General features: G+C 41.4%; 3 protein-coding genes across 5 annotated transcripts; all 3 read left to right on the top strand.

Annotated features, from left to right (window-relative positions):
• The first annotated feature begins 247 nt into the window (after positions 1 to 247).
• LOC146507288 (SMAD family member 2) lies at positions 248 to 12,792 on the top strand. Of its 3 annotated transcripts, none has more exons than XM_085180413.1 (11): positions 248 to 438; positions 2,393 to 2,807; positions 4,006 to 4,095; positions 4,306 to 4,499; positions 4,619 to 4,753; positions 4,864 to 4,926; positions 6,410 to 6,463; positions 6,975 to 7,187; positions 7,327 to 7,464; positions 7,885 to 8,029; positions 10,485 to 12,792. In XM_085180413.1, exons 2-11 carry the CDS (start codon positions 2,572 to 2,574, stop codon positions 10,606 to 10,608), a joined length of 1,392 nt encoding a protein of 463 aa, XP_085036539.1. In that variant the 5' UTR covers positions 248 to 438; positions 2,393 to 2,571; the 3' UTR covers positions 10,609 to 12,792. The 3 variants fall into 3 exon arrangements, with proteins under 3 accessions (XP_085036539.1, XP_085036536.1, XP_085036537.1); XM_085180410.1 differs by having other exon boundaries at positions 250 to 438; positions 4,864 to 4,938; XM_085180411.1 differs by lacking the exon at positions 248 to 438 and adding an exon at positions 453 to 1,202 and having other exon boundaries at positions 4,864 to 4,938.
• A 987-nt stretch (positions 12,793 to 13,779) lies between these two features.
• Positions 13,780 to 14,858, top strand: LOC146507287 (immediate early response 3-interacting protein 1-like). Its single transcript, XM_085180416.1, has 3 exons — positions 13,780 to 13,943; positions 14,196 to 14,297; positions 14,404 to 14,858. Exons 1-3 carry the CDS (start codon positions 13,853 to 13,855, stop codon positions 14,457 to 14,459), a joined length of 249 nt encoding a protein of 82 aa, XP_085036542.1. The 5' UTR covers positions 13,780 to 13,852; the 3' UTR covers positions 14,460 to 14,858.
• A 112-nt stretch (positions 14,859 to 14,970) lies between these two features.
• Positions 14,971 to 17,985, top strand: LOC146507286 (uncharacterized). The gene is made up of 5 exons (XM_085180414.1): positions 14,971 to 15,229; positions 15,319 to 15,482; positions 16,574 to 16,816; positions 16,920 to 17,117; positions 17,218 to 17,985. The coding sequence occupies exons 1-5, from the start codon at positions 14,994 to 14,996 to the stop codon at positions 17,406 to 17,408; spliced, it is 1,032 nt and encodes a 343-aa protein (XP_085036540.1). The 5' UTR covers positions 14,971 to 14,993; the 3' UTR covers positions 17,409 to 17,985.
• Positions 17,986 to 18,860: the final 875 nt, after the last annotated feature.

The raw sequence follows: 18,860 nt of genomic DNA, 5'->3' as shown, positions 1-18,860 counted from the left end.
CCTATTTTTCAATTTACTATTTAATTTTGTTGGGAAAATGTAAATAATGATAACCCAAGTAATAAAAAAAATGCTGCTATATACTGGTTTTGCTTCCAATCCTCCGTAAACGATGACAGATATAAACACATGCTGTCAAATAAACAAAGAAGATTGTCAAGGACAAGAGCCAGTATTCAGTTACGTCTTCGTCCGATCCTCCAATCACGTTTTTGATAGGTGGGCCTAAGCGCTTGCCCGTAGCCAACAGGTTTGTTGTGTTGTTCCGGTCTAGCTAACCTAGCTAACTAGCTTGTATAGCATTGGTGGCAAGTTGAGAAGAGCCTTGTCAAAATTAGCTGCAGTACAGCAGCGTTCATGTATTTTTATGTCACCAAGGCGTTTAGAGAGGCGCACATCTCTTCCTCGGAAACTGGAAGCTGGAATTTTCAGACTGGGGTAATTATTGAAACGTTTAGAGCGGCTTTCTTGACTTTGAAGCATGTTGTTTTGTGTGGGAGATGTAGCTCCGTTAGCCAGCGGGAGACAGGGCTCAGTTTGGAAGAGTTCGTCCAAGATGCTAGCTCATTTTACTGTGTTTGAGTAAAAGACACAGAACGGGTAGCTTTATTCAACTGATAGACTACATTGTGTATACCCTTATGTTGACATTTTGTGAGATTGGATAAATTGTGTCTTATCTGTATTTGACCGCCTGATGGTAGGTAGAAAAGTAGCGCGACTTGACTGTTGCGCATAGGAGGCTGTTTCGTGGATCACAACAAAAGGATTTTTGATAACAAGCTGGCAGCTAGCTTGCTTAAGCTAACGTTAGCTGCCTTAGCTAGATTATGAATTTTCCGTAAACTACCTATGGTTTATTGAATTTCATTATCTGTGGCTTTTATTTGCATTTCGCTCTTTGCTTGATTTATTACAGAAATTCACAAGCTAGCTCTGATAAACTGATTTAGTGCTGACTTGATCCAGGCAGGGCCCCTATCAGGCAGCTAGCAGCCGGCCTTCCAACGCCAGTTAGTGTTAGCACTAACTGGCTGTCACAAAATACTCTCACATTGATTTGATATGATTCACAGCGCTCTTTAAAAGTTTGTCGTGCTAGTTTCTGGGCATGGAAGAGACACACCCGGTCTGCTAACTTCATTGTTTTGCAAGCTAAATAGTTGAGGTGCCAGGCAGTGTTTGTGACTAGCTAACATCAGGTGGGCATTTCTTTACTTCACACAAGAGTCAGTGCTGCTGACAAAACAGTCCTGCTTATTTCTTTTTGAAGTAACGGTGTCTAGTACAATAGTGTGCAAAGGGCTTGAGCCCGCCCTCATTTCTTAACATTTTGCTTTTGTTTTTTTAAGTGGTTTTGAACAGTAGTTCTCCGAGCTTTCTGAAGGTGTTTCAAAGGTTTTCTTTGGATATCGGCTCCCTTTTCACTCATTTTTAACCTAGACCCTGTCCCGTTGTTTGTTAAACCATTCTCACTGACCTATGACTCATTCATACATATTTGTATCTTAAGTGATGCCTAAAGTGTATCTTTAGGCAGCCTCATAACACAACTTGTTCCCATTCCTTTAGTTAAATATTTGAGAAATGCAAAAGATGACTTGCCAGCATAAACTAGTATTAAGTAGAAATAGCTGTGGTGTGCCACATTACACAAGAACGGGACTGGAAATCAGTGGCAACAGGTTTTATGGAGTGGTGAATTTTTTTATTTTTTATTTTTTATATCATTAAATACAGATATGGTATATTAGTGAGCATCTACAGCAATTTGTAAAACATGGTGGAGGCTCTGTCATAGTTTGGGGCTACATTTCTAGTAGCAGTGTTTGGTATCTTGTCAAAACTGGTGAAATGACAGGCATTAAAAAGTACCATCAAGAGCAAATCTGACTGGTTGCTGCTTAATTTTACAACACGACAGTGATCCCAAACACACTGCCGGTGCAGTAAAACCATTTCTGGTTATAAAAACACACAGTGGAGCAAAGTCAGTCATGGACTGGCCTCCACAGAACTTTGACTTCAGCAGTATTGAACAAGCATAGGATCATCTTGAGAGAGAACAGAACAAAAGGCAGACAAAATCCAAAGAATACCATCAAATGTCCTTCGGGAATCCTAGAGAATTATTCCCGAAAAATACTTAAAGACCCTAAAGGTTTTTGCCTTATAAACTGTATTTCATTTCTGTTTATGTTTGCACACATTTTAGTTAATTGCTACACTTATTTCCCAGTTTTCTAGAAAAAGTATAAAGACATGAAGGGTAGCTCAAGACTTTAGCGTTTCGCTGTATATGCCTGCCTGTTATTTTTATAAGCTTAAATGCTCTTGTTTTTTCTTTAGTTTTATTTGTAATGATGTACTTTGTGTATGCCTCTCTCCCAAGGTGTCCGTCTCTTCTGAGTTTACACTGCTAGCCTTGGAGTTCATCCTGTGACTCAGTGGTCAGTAGAGGGGCTCCTGAGAGCAAGGGCCCGAAACTGTAGCTCCCAGTCCCCTCTTGTCTGTGTGTGAGAGAAAACTTGTATTAAGTCCTGTGGAGACTCCTGGCTTGTCCAGCTTAAGATGTCCTCCATATTGCCATTCACCCCTCCTGTGGTGAAGAGGCTTTTGGGCTGGAAGAAATCGACTAGCAGCCCGGGAGGAGCGGGCGGCGCAGAGCAGAACGGACAAGAGGAGAAATGGTGCGAGAAGGCCGTGAAGAGCTTAGTGAAGAAGCTGAAGAAGACGGGTCAGCTAGATGAGCTCGAGAAGGCCATCACCACACAGAACTGTAACACAAAGTGTGTTACCATCCCCAGGTACAATAATACTGCTGATTGTTGGTGATTCTGCTTTTTCATGTTTCTGTGACTAAAAGCTTATATTATATTTGCTGTTAGACAGTTTGTATTAGTCCCATGGGAGAGAAATGTTGAAAGCTCAATTGATGTGGATCTTTGTCAGCCAGCCTTCATGACCCAGACTTGCATTCAGTGGGAACACCGTGTTAACAGACATCTTTCAATGATGTTCCACCAAGTACCACATCAAATGTTTGGATGTCTATAGATAACTGTTTTTTTTTTTTTTTTATCTCCTGAGAGTTGTTCTAGGACATTTATGTTTTAGTGATAGAGTGACTGGCTCAGTGTGAGTGAAATGGTATCTACGTCAGCTAAAAGTAATGTCATTCAAGCAGCTGTACTTATACTGATTTGTTTTATAGCGTTTAGTGACTTTGATAGGTGTCACGTTGACATTAGGTTGCAATCATGCAGTTTCCTGCAGTGGAAATTGCTAATAACACATCTTGATATTATGAGCTAAACGTTTCTGGGGTAAGTGGACTAAAATGGATTTCCAGCTTTGTCTTGAGCCAGACGACTCCAACTTTAAATGTCAGTTTAGAGATCCCACTACAATCACAAAGTCTAATGCATGTTGTTGTGTATTTTTAGCTTATAATACGTATCATCTGTTATTGTCCTGTTATTCAGAAGCAACTACTCTCCATTTGTCTTAATTTCACATTTTTCTGTCCATTTTCTTGTCAGTGTTTTGAGAATGGAAAGGTTTTTTCTTCTTTTTCTTTTTCGCCAAGGTTGCCACCCTCACCCCTTCTCTTGTGCCATTGTGTGTCTTCAGTGTTTGTTTGAATGTCTCCAGATAAGTTCTGACATAAACAATCATAGTGAAAGAGTTATTTTCAGTGTTTGATACAATGCCACAATGTGAAGAATGCCCTTTGTCTCACTCATTGTGCGTGCTAGCAAATTCTATGTTTGGGTTTTGCTTTTTTTTTTCTCTCCCTTGATTCGGTTGAAAAAGGCTTCTCTTATTTGAAGTTCCCATCTTTCATTTTCATAGCTGAAATTTGATGTCTTTCTTTTGCCATGAGACTCCAATAAAAGAGGCCTTTTAGTGTTTACATACCCATACTGATATTTCTGAATGAGTCATGTCCCATGTTTATCATTTGTTTTTTGTTTTTGTTTTTGTTGTTTTCTCTGTGTGCAGCAATTGCTCTGAAATATGGGGACTGAGTACACCAAATACGATAGAACAGTGGGATACATCAGGCCTTTACAACTACCCTGACCAAACCAGGTGACTATCTCAACTATTGTGTATACAACTTTGATGTGGGAGAGTTGTCATCATAGTGTTGGAGGTGACGGTTGCTGAGAACATCCTTGTTTCTCGTCAATCCATCTCCATTACCTCTCCTACCTGGCCATATTATGTATCACTCCTCCCCCTCTACCTCCCCTGTGTTCTGCCCCTCTCACCACCGTCTCTTGTTTGCTGTTCAATCAGATCCTTGGACGGCCGTCTCCAGGTCTCCCACAGGAAGGGCCTTCCCCATGTTATCTACTGCCGTTTGTGGCGATGGCCAGACCTTCACAGCCACCACGAGCTGCGTGCCATTGAGGCCTGTGAGTATGCCTTTCACCTCAAGAAGGACGAAGTCTGCATCAACCCTTACCACTACCAGAGGGTGGAGACCCCAGGTGAGCCAAATCGTGCCCTTTGAATGTGAGAAGTTGTAATGAATGGTGAGCGGCAACATTTTAAAGCCATTTTTCTAAATATGTAAATCTCTTCTGGTAATTTTTCCCCAACACTTTAGTGCTGCCTCCTGTTCTCGTGCCAAGACACTCAGAAATCCTGCCAGAGCTGCCACCTCTAGATGACTACACTCATTCCATACCTGAGAACACAAATTTTCCAACAGGAATTGAACCTCCAAACAACTATATACCAGGTGAGTTTGCTTCTTGTATTTACATCATGTCGGGAAAGAAAATGTGATTTGAGAGAAGACATGCTTTCAAGATTTGTTCAAGATCACTTTTTTTGTGTGTGTTTCAACAGAAACACCTCCACCAGGCTACATCAGTGAGGATGGGGAGGCCAGTGATCAGCAGATGAATCAAAGTATGGACACAGGTACCCTAGACTAGTGGTCCTCCTTCTTTTCCTGTCTGTCTCACATCACTAGCCAGATGAGTCGCAATAGCTGCAGGTTATACCTGAATGCAGGTTGGTGCTTCGATCCCCGCCTGCTCCAGTTTGCATGTCAGAGTATCCTTGGATAAGATACTGAACTCCGATGCGTTCATTGGAGTGTGAATGTTAGATTGAAAAAGCTTGCTTCTATGTATGGGTAAATGAATGAGGCACGTTGTATAGTGTGCTCTGAATGTTCAGGTAGAGTGGAAAGGTTCTATATAAGGACCAGTCACCAGTTCAGTTACCATATATAACTTGTTTGAGTTATTTAAGTTGATAACTGAAGGTACTGAGTTTTGATTGATGATTATTATAATATTTTCTTAAGATTGTTTTTAGGCACTTTTGCCTCTATTGGATGGTAGAGCAGTGAAGCTGGACAAGAAAGTAGGGCGAGAGAGAGAAGAAGAAGACATGCAGTAAAGGGCGATAGGTCAGACTCTACCTGTGCTGCTGCACTACCATGTGTCACGTAGTCGCCTGATCTACCTGGTGATTATTTGTCATCATGGATTAGTACCAATGAAATCTGTCCATCAAAGCTCATCCTAGATCAAGTATGCTCATAGTAACACATAGTTTTAGATTGTTGCGTCAAGAGATTACAGTCTTATTCACTTACTGGTTCAAAGGTGAGGTTTTGACTGTACCACGCGCTGGCCTTATCAGGCCACTAAAGTGAGAGCTTGGTGTCATTCAGACATGGATATGTATATACAACACAGGAAGGCATGAATAAGAACAGTTTTAAAGCTGCTGTTATTGTCAGACACACTGTAGCACCTTGCATCAATCTGTCAGTGCTTGTTCTTTATTGAAAGCGTCTTGATTCAGTCCTCCACCTTCATTCTACCTGTTGCACTTCCCCCTCTGTTTTACCTCAGAGGGTTAAATGTGTCGTATCCTTCAAATTCTTAAAGAGGGTGGCAGGGACAAAATCCAGATTGAATCTTTTTAGATTTTTTTTTTCCACAGAAACGTGAGCAAACATGAGAAAAGCATTTAAAGTTTAAAGTCACAGAAGTTAAATGTTTTATTTTGTAAGATTCTATAGCAGCGCTCGGTGTCTTGTTCTGGATATAAGAATAAAGTAGCTTGGTGTGCTGTTGATGATAACCTCAACTGCAGCAGCGAGCTACTTACTGTTTTATAACTAATCCATTTCACCCTTAGTGCAGTGAAAGAAGCTGTAGCTCAAACTTTATCTTCTCATCTAGAAGATGTACAGATCAAGTGTTATGGCAACAGTAGACAGCATCTCTTCTGTTCACTGTAAAGCAAGCAGATGAGTTTTATGGTATCCTTTTGGCTTTTCTTTGCAAGACAGCCACCAGGTTCATTATAAGATATAATCCACCTTTTTGCATTTTAATGCATCCACACCCATGACTTGTTGTTTTCTGGTTAGGTTCTCCAGCAGAGCTCTCCCCCAGCACTCTGTCTCCTGTCAATCACAGCATGGGTAAGTGTTGTTTTTAACTCTACTCAAACAAATTGTGTAACTGAATATGTTAAATCTGACAGAATGGAAGGGAACTATGTGAAAAAAATTTAATTAAATTTGTTATTTAAATAAACACAAGTGTTTAGCTGATAAAGAACAGGATACATTTTTATTCAGTTATTTGGTGTTTTTTGGCATCTCTCTATGTACAACTGTGTAATGAAGATTAAAAAAAACAGCATGATGAATTAACACGTCTGTGTTTGCATACATGAGTGAAGCGAACAAGTGCCGCAGACTTGGCAAAACCTGCACATAGGGCGGGGATTTTGCTGGTAATCACAATAATGGTAATAAATTAGTGAGGTGGTGGTTTTGGATGGGTCTTGTGGTTGCCTGTCAGTAGGAAAGCAGACACATCTGTGCATACACAGAGAAAACTTTTCAGTGCTGGTCTTTGCTCTTCTTTCAGTGCAGAAATGCTCTGTGATTCTTTCGTAACTGATGTGTAGTTTTGCCTCTCCTGCAGACCTGCAACCAGTGACTTACTCGGAGCCGGCCTTCTGGTGCTCTATAGCGTACTATGAGCTGAACCAGCGCGTCGGGGAGACGTTTCACGCCTCTCAGCCCTCACTGACAGTGGATGGATTCACAGATCCATCAAACTCTGAACGCTTCTGCCTCGGCCTGCTGTCTAATGTTAACAGGAATGCCACTGTAGAGATGACCCGAAGGCACATAGGTATGGCACAGCTCAGTATGTGTTAGGAGTGTATAACTGTGTGTAGGAAACCTGTTGCACTTTCAGCCTTCAAAATTACTTTCTTTACATTCACACGATTCAGTATGTCTGAATAACTGGGTTCTATCTGTGTTTACAGGAAGAGGAGTTAGACTCTACTATATTGGGGGGGAAGTATTTGCTGAGTGCCTGAGTGATAGCGCCATCTTTGTCCAGAGTCCAAACTGCAACCAGCGGTATGGTTGGCATCCAGCAACAGTGTGTAAAATTCCTCCAGGTGAGATGCTTAAGAAGAAATACGATGATAAAAGTTTCTCTCTCTCTTAAAATTGTGTAGCATCCTGCTTTAAGGTGAAAATGGAAATTACACTCCCAGTGTCTCCGCTTCCATAGCAACCTTTCATATCACCTCTGAAAGTCCGCTTCTCTGCCATGCACTCAGAATGCTAATTCACAGAATATCAGAATAAAACGTTTTTAAAGGAGTTCTGTGGGAAAAGAGGAATTTAAAAACTTGCTAAATTAATCAAATCACTAACTGGTGAAGGCCAGCAGAATCATCACAAAAGCTCTGTGTAATTAATAATTATCCACAGCAAAAACAATAACAGACCACTTCCAACCAAAGTCTCATTGTGATTCATCTTTTACCACCAGCGAAAACTGACGGCCCTGTTTTTTCTCTTTGTCCTTTCAGGTTGTAACCTAAAAATCTTTAACAACCAGGAATTTGCAGCTCTGCTGGCTCAGTCAGTCAACCAGGGCTTTGAGGCCGTCTACCAACTCACCAGGATGTGCACTATCCGCATGAGCTTTGTCAAAGGCTGGGGAGCTGAGTACAGGTGAGCACTGGTCCAGAAACGGGAAATCATGGGATGTAGTCATACTTAATATGTGGAAATTTGATTTGAAACGTTAACAGTTAATCTTAGTGGAGCCTTGTACGCCGAACTTCAGTTGCACCCTATGGTCCTTATTACTGCAGAGTCATGGAGTTAAAGTAAAGTTTTTCTTCCTCGCTATCAGTTTTGTTCCTAGTGAATTTAATGACTTGACTAATTGATTAATTTATTAGTCAAGCTTGAGGGGACAAATAACAAAGACCAAACTGAGCGTTCATAGAACAGCCAACAATGAGTCCAAGTTAAAGAGTCCAATCTGAGTTTATTCACAGAGCACTTTAGAAAACAGCATAGATGCCCAAAGTGCTTTCTAATTCAAGAGCAATAAAATATAAAACCACATAGTGAACAAAAAGTAATAATGGTAAGCTCCATAAAATAAGGGTTAAGTTATTTGTGTACAAATATTGTGTGTTAAAGAATCATTTCAAATTCATTAATATCCTTTATACTGCAAAGAGCTACACAATTCAGCAGCACTTAAACTACTGAGGGATTTTATGCATTGCTTTACAGCTTCGACAATCACACTGGATGCAAGAAATGATTCTTCTATAACAAAATAACTGCAGGACTGAGCTGGTTCACGGAGCAGGAGGGCAGCTTTTTAACAGCTTAGAGCCAATCACATACAGGATGTGGACCGGCCGCTAACAGGCATTGTACGACTAATTAGTGATGAAAAGTTGAACCAGTTATTTCTGCTGCTGATTAACAAAGGCGGCAAATAGGGCTGTTCGATATAACGATATGTATCGGATGACGATATAAAAACATCAATCGTTTCATTTTACGCTATCATGTGTTTCGTGGTGTCACAAAATAAACTGTTTACGGCAATATTTTTTCATCGTTTTGATGGTCACTGTAGTGGCTATATTAATTTATTAAAGTTCTCTCTTTCTCTTATATTTAATATAACCACACTACAGACAGACAAGCGCCTGTTTTTATGCGTTGTTGTTATCTACAACGACGGTAAAACCATTGCGAGTCTGCTTGTTTATTTTCCACATAAACCTTTCACAATAAAGCTCAAGATCCTGTTGAGACTTTTCAAAATAAACTGAATCACGTGAAAGAGGATGCAGAGTATTTATGGATGAAAAGCAACAAAGAGCCGTCAGGTGCTAAAAAATAAACCTTATGCCGGGCTCACACTGTGCGATTTTTGGCCCATTTTGAGCCAATTTTTGAGTCGTGCGATCGGCCCGATTTTTGACCTTCATCGTACGTCGTGCATTGTGTAGTATACGTGGGGTAACGAGAAGCGATTAACACCTCACAACCAGCTCCTGATCATCAATCGCGTGGTCGTGAGGGTGTCACCGCAGTCTCTCACACTGCGCACGCGCAAACACAAATGTCAGCTAAAAAGATGGAGCAGCACGGCAGTGCAGCGTGTGATCTGGACACAATCGATGGAGGCACTTGTAGAACTTTGGAAAGCTCATCCGAGCCTTTTTGATATGGCCTCACAAAATTATGACGACCATAACAACCGTGAAAATAGTTGGATAGACATTGCTGCTCAATCACAGCTGCCTGATCAATGTTTTTCATTAGCAATTTAGCAAAGTTGATGGCGGTGGTGTGCGTGTCTGTGTGAGTGAAAGACAGAGGGAGAGCGAGCGACAGAATTTCTGTTATAACCTTCATTTTTATGGACGCACAGTGTGAGCACTCAGGTCGCATCAGAGCATCGGGTCGTATAGTGTGAGACCCTGCATCGTGACCTACGAACTTCTAACCCCTGTGAGTCAATCGTACAGTTTGAGCAGGAGCTGAATCGCGCGACTGAAAAAATCGCACAGTGTGAGCCCGGCATTAGACTCAAACGTTAGAACAGGCTTTTCCCCGCAGCACGCCGTGTAATAAATACTCACAAAGAAAACGGCGGCCGTTACAACTTATGTCTAAAAATGCACCTCAAAACACGTCACGCAAGTCGAGCTGCCCGAGATTTACAGAATTTACAGAAAATGTTAAATTTTTGTGATTTATATCGTTATCGGGACGATAGATGTCTTATATCGGGATATGAGATTTTGGTCATATCGCACAGCCCTAGCGGCAAATGTTGTTTTGTTTGTTTGTTTGTTTTGATGCATACAGTTTGAGCCATTATTAGTGACATCAGCTAATAATGACCTGAACTATTTCCATCACATGGGATGCAAATGGTTCAGGTTATTCCAGGGATGTGTGATCAGATTTTCAAGTAGTTTTTAAGAATTTCAAGTAGAGAGCTGCAAACCGCAACATCCTCTTCCTGTAGAAGAAGTTGTAGAAATGGGTGCTTCACTTAACAAAGCTCGTCATAAAGCATCATAAGTCACATGTCGTGAAACATAAAAAGGCTTTGTCAGCTCATGAAATTATCTTTATTTTCCAGGCGGCAGACTGTCACAAGCACTCCTTGCTGGATCGAGCTGCATTTGAACGGGCCCTTGCAGTGGCTGGACAAAGTTCTGACCCAGATGGGTTCCCCATCCGCACGCTGCTCCAGTATGTCCTAAAATAGCCCCCCCCCCTCAAAAAAGCCCATTATAAAGCTCATTAAATTCTAAACATGTGAGTCCTTTCATTTAAAAAAAGGAAATCCCACAGATTGATTTTTCTGTGACATACTTCATAGTATTTGTGGCCCAGTTCCACATCCCTCTTTTAACTTCACATACACACACAGATACAGACTTTTGAGTAAAACAACAACAAAAAAAATTGGCACTTTGTTACCCCTCTATGTCATGCACCTTGTTAAAACTGTTTTCCCAAAACCTTAATATTAGATCTATTTGTGGTACAAATAAAATGTATATTGGTTTTTAGTCTGGGAGGTAGAGGAGATACCAAAAATATCTGTGAATAGTTTCTCAGTATTTGAAGATTGCTTGTATAAGTAACATGATTTTTTTTTTTTTAAAGCCTACCCCAAACATTGTTAACATAAGTTTACTTTTCTCTGGGAAACTCTGCCCCGTCTCTTGCCAGGGGGAGGTGACTTAGTGAAGAAATGATGGCCTTGGTGGCCGTTCCCCTCAAGGAAACGCCACAGTGTTTTTATTTTGTTTTTGTTAAAAAGTGATTTGATTGTCTTTGCCAGAACACCCCTTCCTCACACACACACACACGCACACACATACACCTCAGTTTTTGTTTTTTTAATTTTATTTTAGTTTTATTTTAAGTCTTGATGGGTGTCGTTATAAGACATTCCTCGTAATGGAGAAAAGAGTGTTGGTTGAATAAATATTTCAAAAACGAAGTGCTAACTCAGTCTGACAAGAGTTTATGATTTTTGTCATTATATGGCACTCTTATGTGTCCTTGGCTTAGTCTAGTTACATCCCCCACTTGAACAGCCTGGTATGGAAGCTGAAGAGGTGGTGGGCCAGGCTTTGCAGGGTGCACTGGGCAGGGACCAGAGAATATCAGCTGTTAATCAAAAAGCTTCTTGTTTTTTTGACAGACACTGGGAGTCCTGGGACTCTCCAAGGTGAAGTAGAGAGCGGTTCACTGGGAGAATTTGAAGGTTTCAATGAATGAATTCATTCTGTTTTTAGCCTATATCCCCATTGTTTTGCTACTTTTGTATTCTCATGTATTTTTATATATAAATATACTTAAAATTTCTGTCGTCCACTTTTTATTAAAATAATATTATAAAGACCACAGTTGTTTCCAAAGTGACATGGAGGGCATGGATCATTCCTTCATATATTTTTTTTTTCTCTCCCTCAAAACTTTCTAAGCAGCTCTTTGTCTTGGTTTAAGGAAAAAAAACATCACTGCCACACATGATGTGCAGCCTGTATCTACCCTTTTTTCTCCTTTGAAAAAATCTGGTGCATTTAAAGTACACTAAAACAGCAACAGATTTGCCTGAAATCAACTTTTCTGTAATGGTTTGAATGATTCCAGTGGCATGTAAAACTTTGTAATGGCCATTTGTTCATTCAGCTCGGCCATTCAGTTCATTCAATTTTATTTTTTTCCCGCCCCCTTTCATTTTTGGAAAAAACACACATGACCTCTTGTAGCCTTCTGGTGCTTACGGCAGGCAGGTTAAGATGAACCAGATATAATTGGCTTTCAAAATGTTACAGGAACGTCAGAAGGAGAGTGTTTATTTTCTCCTGTGAGAGGAGCGAATGTGCCTGCACACTGGGACATTCTGTGTTAGTGTTTGTATCGTACTTGTTCTGTCTATAAAATACAGTATGTACAACAAGACTTTATGGCTTCAACTCATTTTGTGGCTGTTGCGAGTTTAACATGTCCCCGCCCCCAAAATATGTTTACCATATGGCAGTAGTGATTGTACTTTAAGTGCACCTAGTGAAGTTTGGATTTGGGGAACTGAACCAAGTGTTAGGGTCCGGTGTTACATTGTTTTGACTTTGGCCTACAACATATGAATGTGAAAAAAAAATTGCATTACAAAAACTGACGTGGACCAGACATGCATATACATATATACATAACAGTAGTACAGTATGTGTGTATTTAACAGTAATCTTTTTGCAAAGCAGTCAGTACAGTAGATGTGGCAGTTGTTTTACCAGTAGAGGGCGGTATTGATAGAGCAGTTCTTTTCCTCTTTTGTTTTTTCCTTTTTTTTTCTCTGACCATAAGCTTCTCAGGCGTGCGCATATTATGCAGACTTCATAAAACACTAATAAAGATTTTTATTCTCATGATTCAGCCTCTTGTGTTTCTTAAATCGAGGAGTTGAGAGAATTTGTACAACATTGATTTTTATCTCCAAGGTCCTGCTATTTGAATCGTCAAATTCAAGTAGAGATTAGTAAAGGCAGCTTGTGGAAAGTCGTACATTTCCGTAAGTAACACTCAAATACAAATTGGAGCTGTGGAGCATATAGAGCTAAGTTTGCATGTTCAGGTTATACATGGGGGGATAAAAAAATTCCACCATTAAATATGTCTCTTTTTTTTTTTAAACATATTACATGCCTTACGAAGTTATCCACCATGCCAGCCGTGGCATGACCATCAATAATGACACCATAATAACATCATGAGATATTACAGGAGGAAACATCTGCATAAAGTGGTGTTTTGAGGCTATGTTGCACATAATGCTCGTCAAACAAGGCCGTGGGAAGTAGGGATACTGCAGCAGCCCTTACCTGCCAACTGCCACGGTTTTTTGTTTGTTTTTCAGGAGTCGTGGCACTACGGCATCCTCAATATCAAGACATTTCCCACGGCTCTGTCAAACAACAATTATTGAACGTTTAGCTCTTGGTTATACATTTGCATCTTGTTTTGGTCAAGTTTTATATGAGTGAGGGGCAGATTGTGAAAAGCTAACTGCAATACACTTTTTGTACTTGAAAAGCCAGATTTCAGAAAGAGGCCTTGTTCTCAGCTGTCTGTATATTGAGGGAGTTTGGCTTTATGGTTTTCTGTCAGCCAAGTTTCTAAAAATAAATTTAACAGAAATAGTCTTCTCCTGACCCTAACCAAACTGTGAGTAAACGCTACAAAAATATAAAAGAAAAATTTCTCACAAATGCCCAAGAGGCAAATATCTACCAGTAGTTGTGGGGCACGTCAGAAGTTGTTGCTTGAAGACAGATGGAGTCCTTCCGTAGCAGTTCTTACAGGAGGGTTCTGGATTGGGCGCGCCCCGCCCACTCCCTAAGCCCGACGACCAATCACAGCAGAGCGGCCTCCGGATGTAAATAGTGCCAGCTACAGCTAACATATAGCTAGCTAGCTACTTGTCGAGACAAGATGGCATTTACCTTATACTCTCTTATACAAGCAGCTATTCTGTGCATCAATGCTGTCGCTGTACTACACGAAGAAAGATTTCTAAGTAAAAGTAAGTGTCTGTAATTCAGATATTAGGCTCTCAAGAGGTCATGTATAGAAATGGCCCAGCATTTAAACTGGCTAATACTAAAATGCTAGTCAAATAGAACAATTTAAATGGCAAAAGTTTGTGATTTAACGTTGCTACACCACATTCTATCCATTTGACAGGAAGACTTTATGTTGTTCGTCTATGTTTACATTTTGTACTTTTAATTCCCCCTTTACTTAATACAAATCCATTCGTTTTAACCATCTTCAGTTGGCTGGGGAGTGGATCAAAGTGTCGGGGGATTTGGTGATGAACCAGGCATCAAAGTCCAGCTAATGAATCTTATCCGCTCCGTCAGGACAGTCATGAGAGGTGGGTTTCCACTTTATCACACACCCGGTATTCTTCAGACAGAGTGACTTGGATCATTTTAACTTCTCTCGGCTCAGACCATGTCATATTTTATTTTCCCCTGCAGTGCCACTGATCGCAGTGAATTCAGTCTGCATTGTGCTGCTGCTTCTATTTGGGTGAAGAAGTTTAAAAGCGGGGACGGGGCAGATGAGTCAGGACATCTCCGTCACTTCAGGAACCACTGAAGAAGACACAATGTCCCCTTCAGCCTGGATATGAATGTTCTCTTTGTATATTTCTATACATGAGTTATTGGATGGTTTTGTTTTTTTTTGTTAAGCTCTCTTTCAGCCAATAAGAGTGACATCTCCCCTTCGTTTTGGAAAAAAATAAATAAATAACGAATTGCTGAATAGTTTGAACTTTTCAGACAGTGAGCAAAAATAAATATTTTTACACTGTACTAGTAAATTGGTGAGAGGAGCCGACTATGAAACAGCTGTAATTTATACTCTGAAAAATATGTAAAGTAATTGTGGAATAAGTGATTGTGCATCGACAGTAAAGATTTTTTAAAAACGTCACCGAGTGCGAGTTTCATTGCTGATGAGCCGAAAGCGCACTGTTTGTCCCAGGGCGCTTGCCGTAATGTTGCACTTTGAGCTAACCTTGCTAAGCGGTATCTGTGAGCCTACATGGATATTATAATCGATCATGGGGAATGCGCAGAGTTACATTGTGGCCTCACTGTCTGTATGTTCCGTGTATTTAGTTTACGTTCACGTTTACTGCGCTCACAAGCTGCTGAAAACAACCGAACTGCATAGCGACAAACTTCCGAGTGATGCGTATGTTTACATGAAATACCTGAGCAGAAGAGTGACCCGGAGAGCAGGCTGCTTATACGGTACAGTGAAACAAGAAGCTGGTTATACAGTGGTCAGCTGCAGGTGAGTGCGGCCTAACGCTTTACGCATGCATTTGAACTGTAAAATAGCTGGGAGCAGGTCCTCTTTGAGTTGGTGTATGTGTCTCTAAGGGTGGAGGATGCTCTGTTGCGGAGGTTCTGCAGTGCTGCAGGTTATGGTTGGGATTATCCAGACAGTGAATACAGAGACATCCCGCTGTGCTTCCCGGAGTTTCTCTGCAGCAGACCTCTCCTTATGTTGTTAACTCATGAAAACTTCAGGCTCAGCCCAGCAGGTAAGACATAGATAACATAAGACACACATTTATAGAGCTTCTTTAGGGAATGATAAAGTATTATCATTCTATGACACGGCGTCTTTAACTCAACTCAGTGGAAACTTGATGGGTACATTTTATTGCCAAAATTGCTTTGATTTCAATATTTGATTGTTGTACAAAATACTACATCAAAACTCTGTGGCTACATTTAAAAGTAGTGATCCCAAGTGGGCCATACTGTGGGCTCATCACCCACAAGAGAAGGTGTAATGGTCGTGTGCGATGTCTGATCCCTGGTTGCTGAGGCTGGCTATTGGGGCATATAACATCACCTCTCTGGTGGGGAAGGATGCTGAGCTTAGGTGAGAGGTTGGGAGATCTTTCCTAGATATAGTCAGTCTCACCTCACCGCAGTCTGCTGGACAGGGGCTGGAGTTTGTACCAATCCGGAGTTGCCCTCGGTGAGAGGCAGCAGGCAGAGGTGGGTATTCAACCCCGATTCACTGCCCGGTTGAACTACAGTTCAGAGTACCCAGCCTTCTTGGGGTGCTGGAGAGTGTCCCTACAGTGATGACTAATGAATTGCTCCAGGGATCTGCAGAAGATCAGTGTCAAGATGGAGCCAGGTGATCAGTGCAGAAGGTGGCACACGATCTGGACTTGGTGCCTTCCCAGTCTTTTGTTCCGTGAAGAGTTGACTCTTTCTTCAGGTGGTAGAAAATGTATGGACGGATGGATTTCAAACAAATAGCGAAGGCACCAGTATTGCAGGCTCAAATGAGTTTCACTAGAAGACAAACCAGCTCATGCAAGAACCCCACAAGTGCCATTTTAATTTGCTGAAGACATACTCACCTTGGAAAACCACAAAAAGTATCTATTTATCCATTTATTTCACTTTGCTCACAAAAGCAGTCAGTCACAACTAAAAGAAAATTCAAATTTACTGGAAAACACAAGGACAGGAATGAAAACTAACCATTTTTTTTAAAAAAGCTTGACTTAGTGCACTGACTACATTGTTTACCAAAAAAGGTGTTTTTCCCAGTACTGCAGGTTTTAAAAGAAAATTATCCAACTTTGAGTGTTTTAAATGTTTTTTTTAGGTCTTGTCCATGTGCGTCAGAGTTTAAAAACCTTTCAGCCAATCGATGAGCTGAAGAAGGGTACATTCACCCTGCGGGTGCAAGTCCTGGGGTACCAGCCGACTGATCTAGGGGTGGAGGTGGACATCTGTCTGTCTGCTACTTCCCGCTCCAGATGCGTGGTGTGGGAGAGCATCCTGACACTGCTTTCCGAAAACAAGCTTCACAAAGCCATCAGATGTTCACCTAAGAATGAAAATGAGAGTGAGTAGTGTCACGGTGGTTTCCCTTCAGAATATTTGTGTTTTTAAAGTGACGGCACACTGACGGTACCTGATCACCATGACTTTGATCTTTGTTCTGGCAGGTGAGAAAGATGAGCCAGCACCAGACACTCTGAAGCAGGTGGAGCTCAAAGCTCCCTGGACTCCTGACCTGAAGTGTACATGGAGTTTTCCATGTAAGCTCCTCTCTCTGCCGGCCAGGCTCTTTAGATTCACACCTCACAGAGCACCGAGTCTCTGGATGTTCTCTGTCTGCTTGGCTGAAATTGAAAAGCACAAAGGTAATGCGATTTATCAGACGATAACAGTATTAATTATCACTATGAAGGATGGCTCTGTCCTGTTCTAGGGTGTCAGCTAGCTGCTCTGTTTTGCCAACAGGGGTTAAAGTGATCACAGCTCCCGTCACCGTCACTGCCCAGTTTAAGGAGCCTCTGCTGGTTCCAGGAAAGGTGACGGTCAGTTTTTGGGAGGCACCCGAAAATAAGCATCAGTCCCAAAGCCTCTACTTTCAGATGCAGCAACACAGAGGGGGCAAAGCTCACCTGGTGGGACTGATTTCTAGGTGTTGATGATTAACAAAGAATGTTGTTATTTGTTGTTCAGATTTTCACTGTTAACAGTTTGACTGTCAGTAGATTGGCAGGTTACAGTCATCTGAATTCTGTTTTCTTACCCCTCCCAGTTCAAGTGCATAATCTCAGCTACGGTGGCTGTTATAGAACAAAAAGTTTTAGTCACCTAAGAGAGATCAAAACCATTACATTTAGCCAGCTGCTGCTGGCTGGCGTGTTTCTACTGTTTGTGTAAAACAAATATATTTTTGTACACAGTATTTTTGAATATGTTGAATAATGTCAAAGTTTTCGGAACTTTTCTGTCATAAGCGCTGCTGTTTTTTGCTGCTGTTAGTCTGCCAGCTGCTCTTGTTAGCTGCTTTGAAGTAGATTCAGACACTTAGCGAATTAACTCTCATATGATGTGAGAATATAATCAAGCTGTTTATTAGAGGGAATGCGTGGTTTCAAGGATACTTGATCCTATCGTTAGCTGGTATCCTTTAGCTCATAACCAGCTGTTTTCGTTTAGTCGGCTCATTGTCGGCTGTTCAGAGGAGAGTTGTGTGTCTAATAAATGAGGAATAAATGAGCACGCTTGTGGATGTTTTCATTCTGTTCTGACTAAATATTACTTATATACTATATTACCATTCAGTGCTTACCAGTAAGCAGATAAGGTGTTTCCAGGTATTTCCTTGTGAGTAATAATATCATTAATTGTATCTCTGATCAGTTAAAGCAGACCCTCCCAAAGTGTGGGGCCCCACACTTTGGAAAAGGGGCGCAGAGTCATTGCGGGGGGGGGGGGGCAGAGTCATTGCGGGGTGGGGCGCGGAATGAAAAGAGGGGGGGGGGGACAACGCTTGGACGCTGCTAGCACGGGGCGCCCACACAAACGCAAAGCAGGAGATGAAGCATCGCTGAATATGTTTCCAAACCAACTTCATTTTCAGCCAAAGACTAGAAAATATGGTGAAGCATATCTTCCCTTTGGCTTCACCTGCACAAATGTCGAGGTAGGTCTCCCCTGTAGGATTGGTTTTCCCTGCATCGGAAGCACACGCTGGGTTCTTCAAATCACAGACAAACAGTATCCCACATTCTTGATTTTTAGTTCACAAACACTTGTTGTAATGACTAACTACTCCTGACATTTTGAAAATGTTTGCTCTTTATACAGTAAAGTTACAGTCGGATACAAATAATATCAGGCTGATCCTGCGACGATTTGTTCCCTCGGTTCAAATCACGGACAACAGTATCCCACAGTTGTTTATGTTTTTTCTTTTTTCCTCAGATATTTTTCTTAAGGTTGCGATTCCTCCGTGAATCGCAACCTTATCGTGGTGGAGGGGTTTGTGTGTCCCAGGGATCCCAGGGGCTATGTTGTCTGGGGGCTTTTGCCCCCTGGTAGGGTCTCCCATGGCAAATTGGTCCTGGGTGAGGGACCAGACAAAGAGCGAT

Source organism: Neolamprologus multifasciatus, chromosome 12 (genome assembly GCF_963576455.1).
Source record: "Neolamprologus multifasciatus chromosome 12, fNeoMul1.2, whole genome shotgun sequence".
Taxonomy (NCBI): Eukaryota; Metazoa; Chordata; class Actinopteri; order Cichliformes; family Cichlidae; genus Neolamprologus; species Neolamprologus multifasciatus.
This window is presented reverse-complemented; position numbering and strand designations above follow the sequence as displayed.

Bases quoted from the DNA above. Each gene is read 5' to 3' on its own strand.
- LOC146507288 (XM_085180410.1), top strand. From the start codon at position 2,572: ATGTCCTCCATATTGCCATTCACCCCTCCTGTGGTGAAGAGGCTTTTG. The intron at 2,808-4,005 runs GTACAATAATAC...CTCTGTGTGCAG, and splicing joins AAGTGTGTTACCATCCCCAG to CAATTGCTCTGAAATATGGG. The intron at 7,188-7,326 runs GTATGGCACAGC...CTGTGTTTACAG, and splicing joins GATGACCCGAAGGCACATAG to GAAGAGGAGTTAGACTCTAC.
- LOC146507287 (XM_085180416.1), top strand. From the start codon at position 13,853: ATGGCATTTACCTTATACTCTCTTATACAAGCAGCTATTCTGTGCATC. The intron at 13,944-14,195 runs GTAAGTGTCTGT...AACCATCTTCAG, and splicing joins AGAAAGATTTCTAAGTAAAA to TTGGCTGGGGAGTGGATCAA. The intron at 14,298-14,403 runs GTGGGTTTCCAC...TTTCCCCTGCAG, and splicing joins CGTCAGGACAGTCATGAGAG to TGCCACTGATCGCAGTGAAT.
- LOC146507286 (XM_085180414.1), top strand. From the start codon at position 14,994: ATGGGGAATGCGCAGAGTTACATTGTGGCCTCACTGTCTGTATGTTCC. The intron at 15,230-15,318 runs GTGAGTGCGGCC...TGTGTCTCTAAG, and splicing joins TATACAGTGGTCAGCTGCAG to GGTGGAGGATGCTCTGTTGC. The intron at 16,817-16,919 runs GTGAGTAGTGTC...TTGTTCTGGCAG, and splicing joins ACCTAAGAATGAAAATGAGA to GTGAGAAAGATGAGCCAGCA.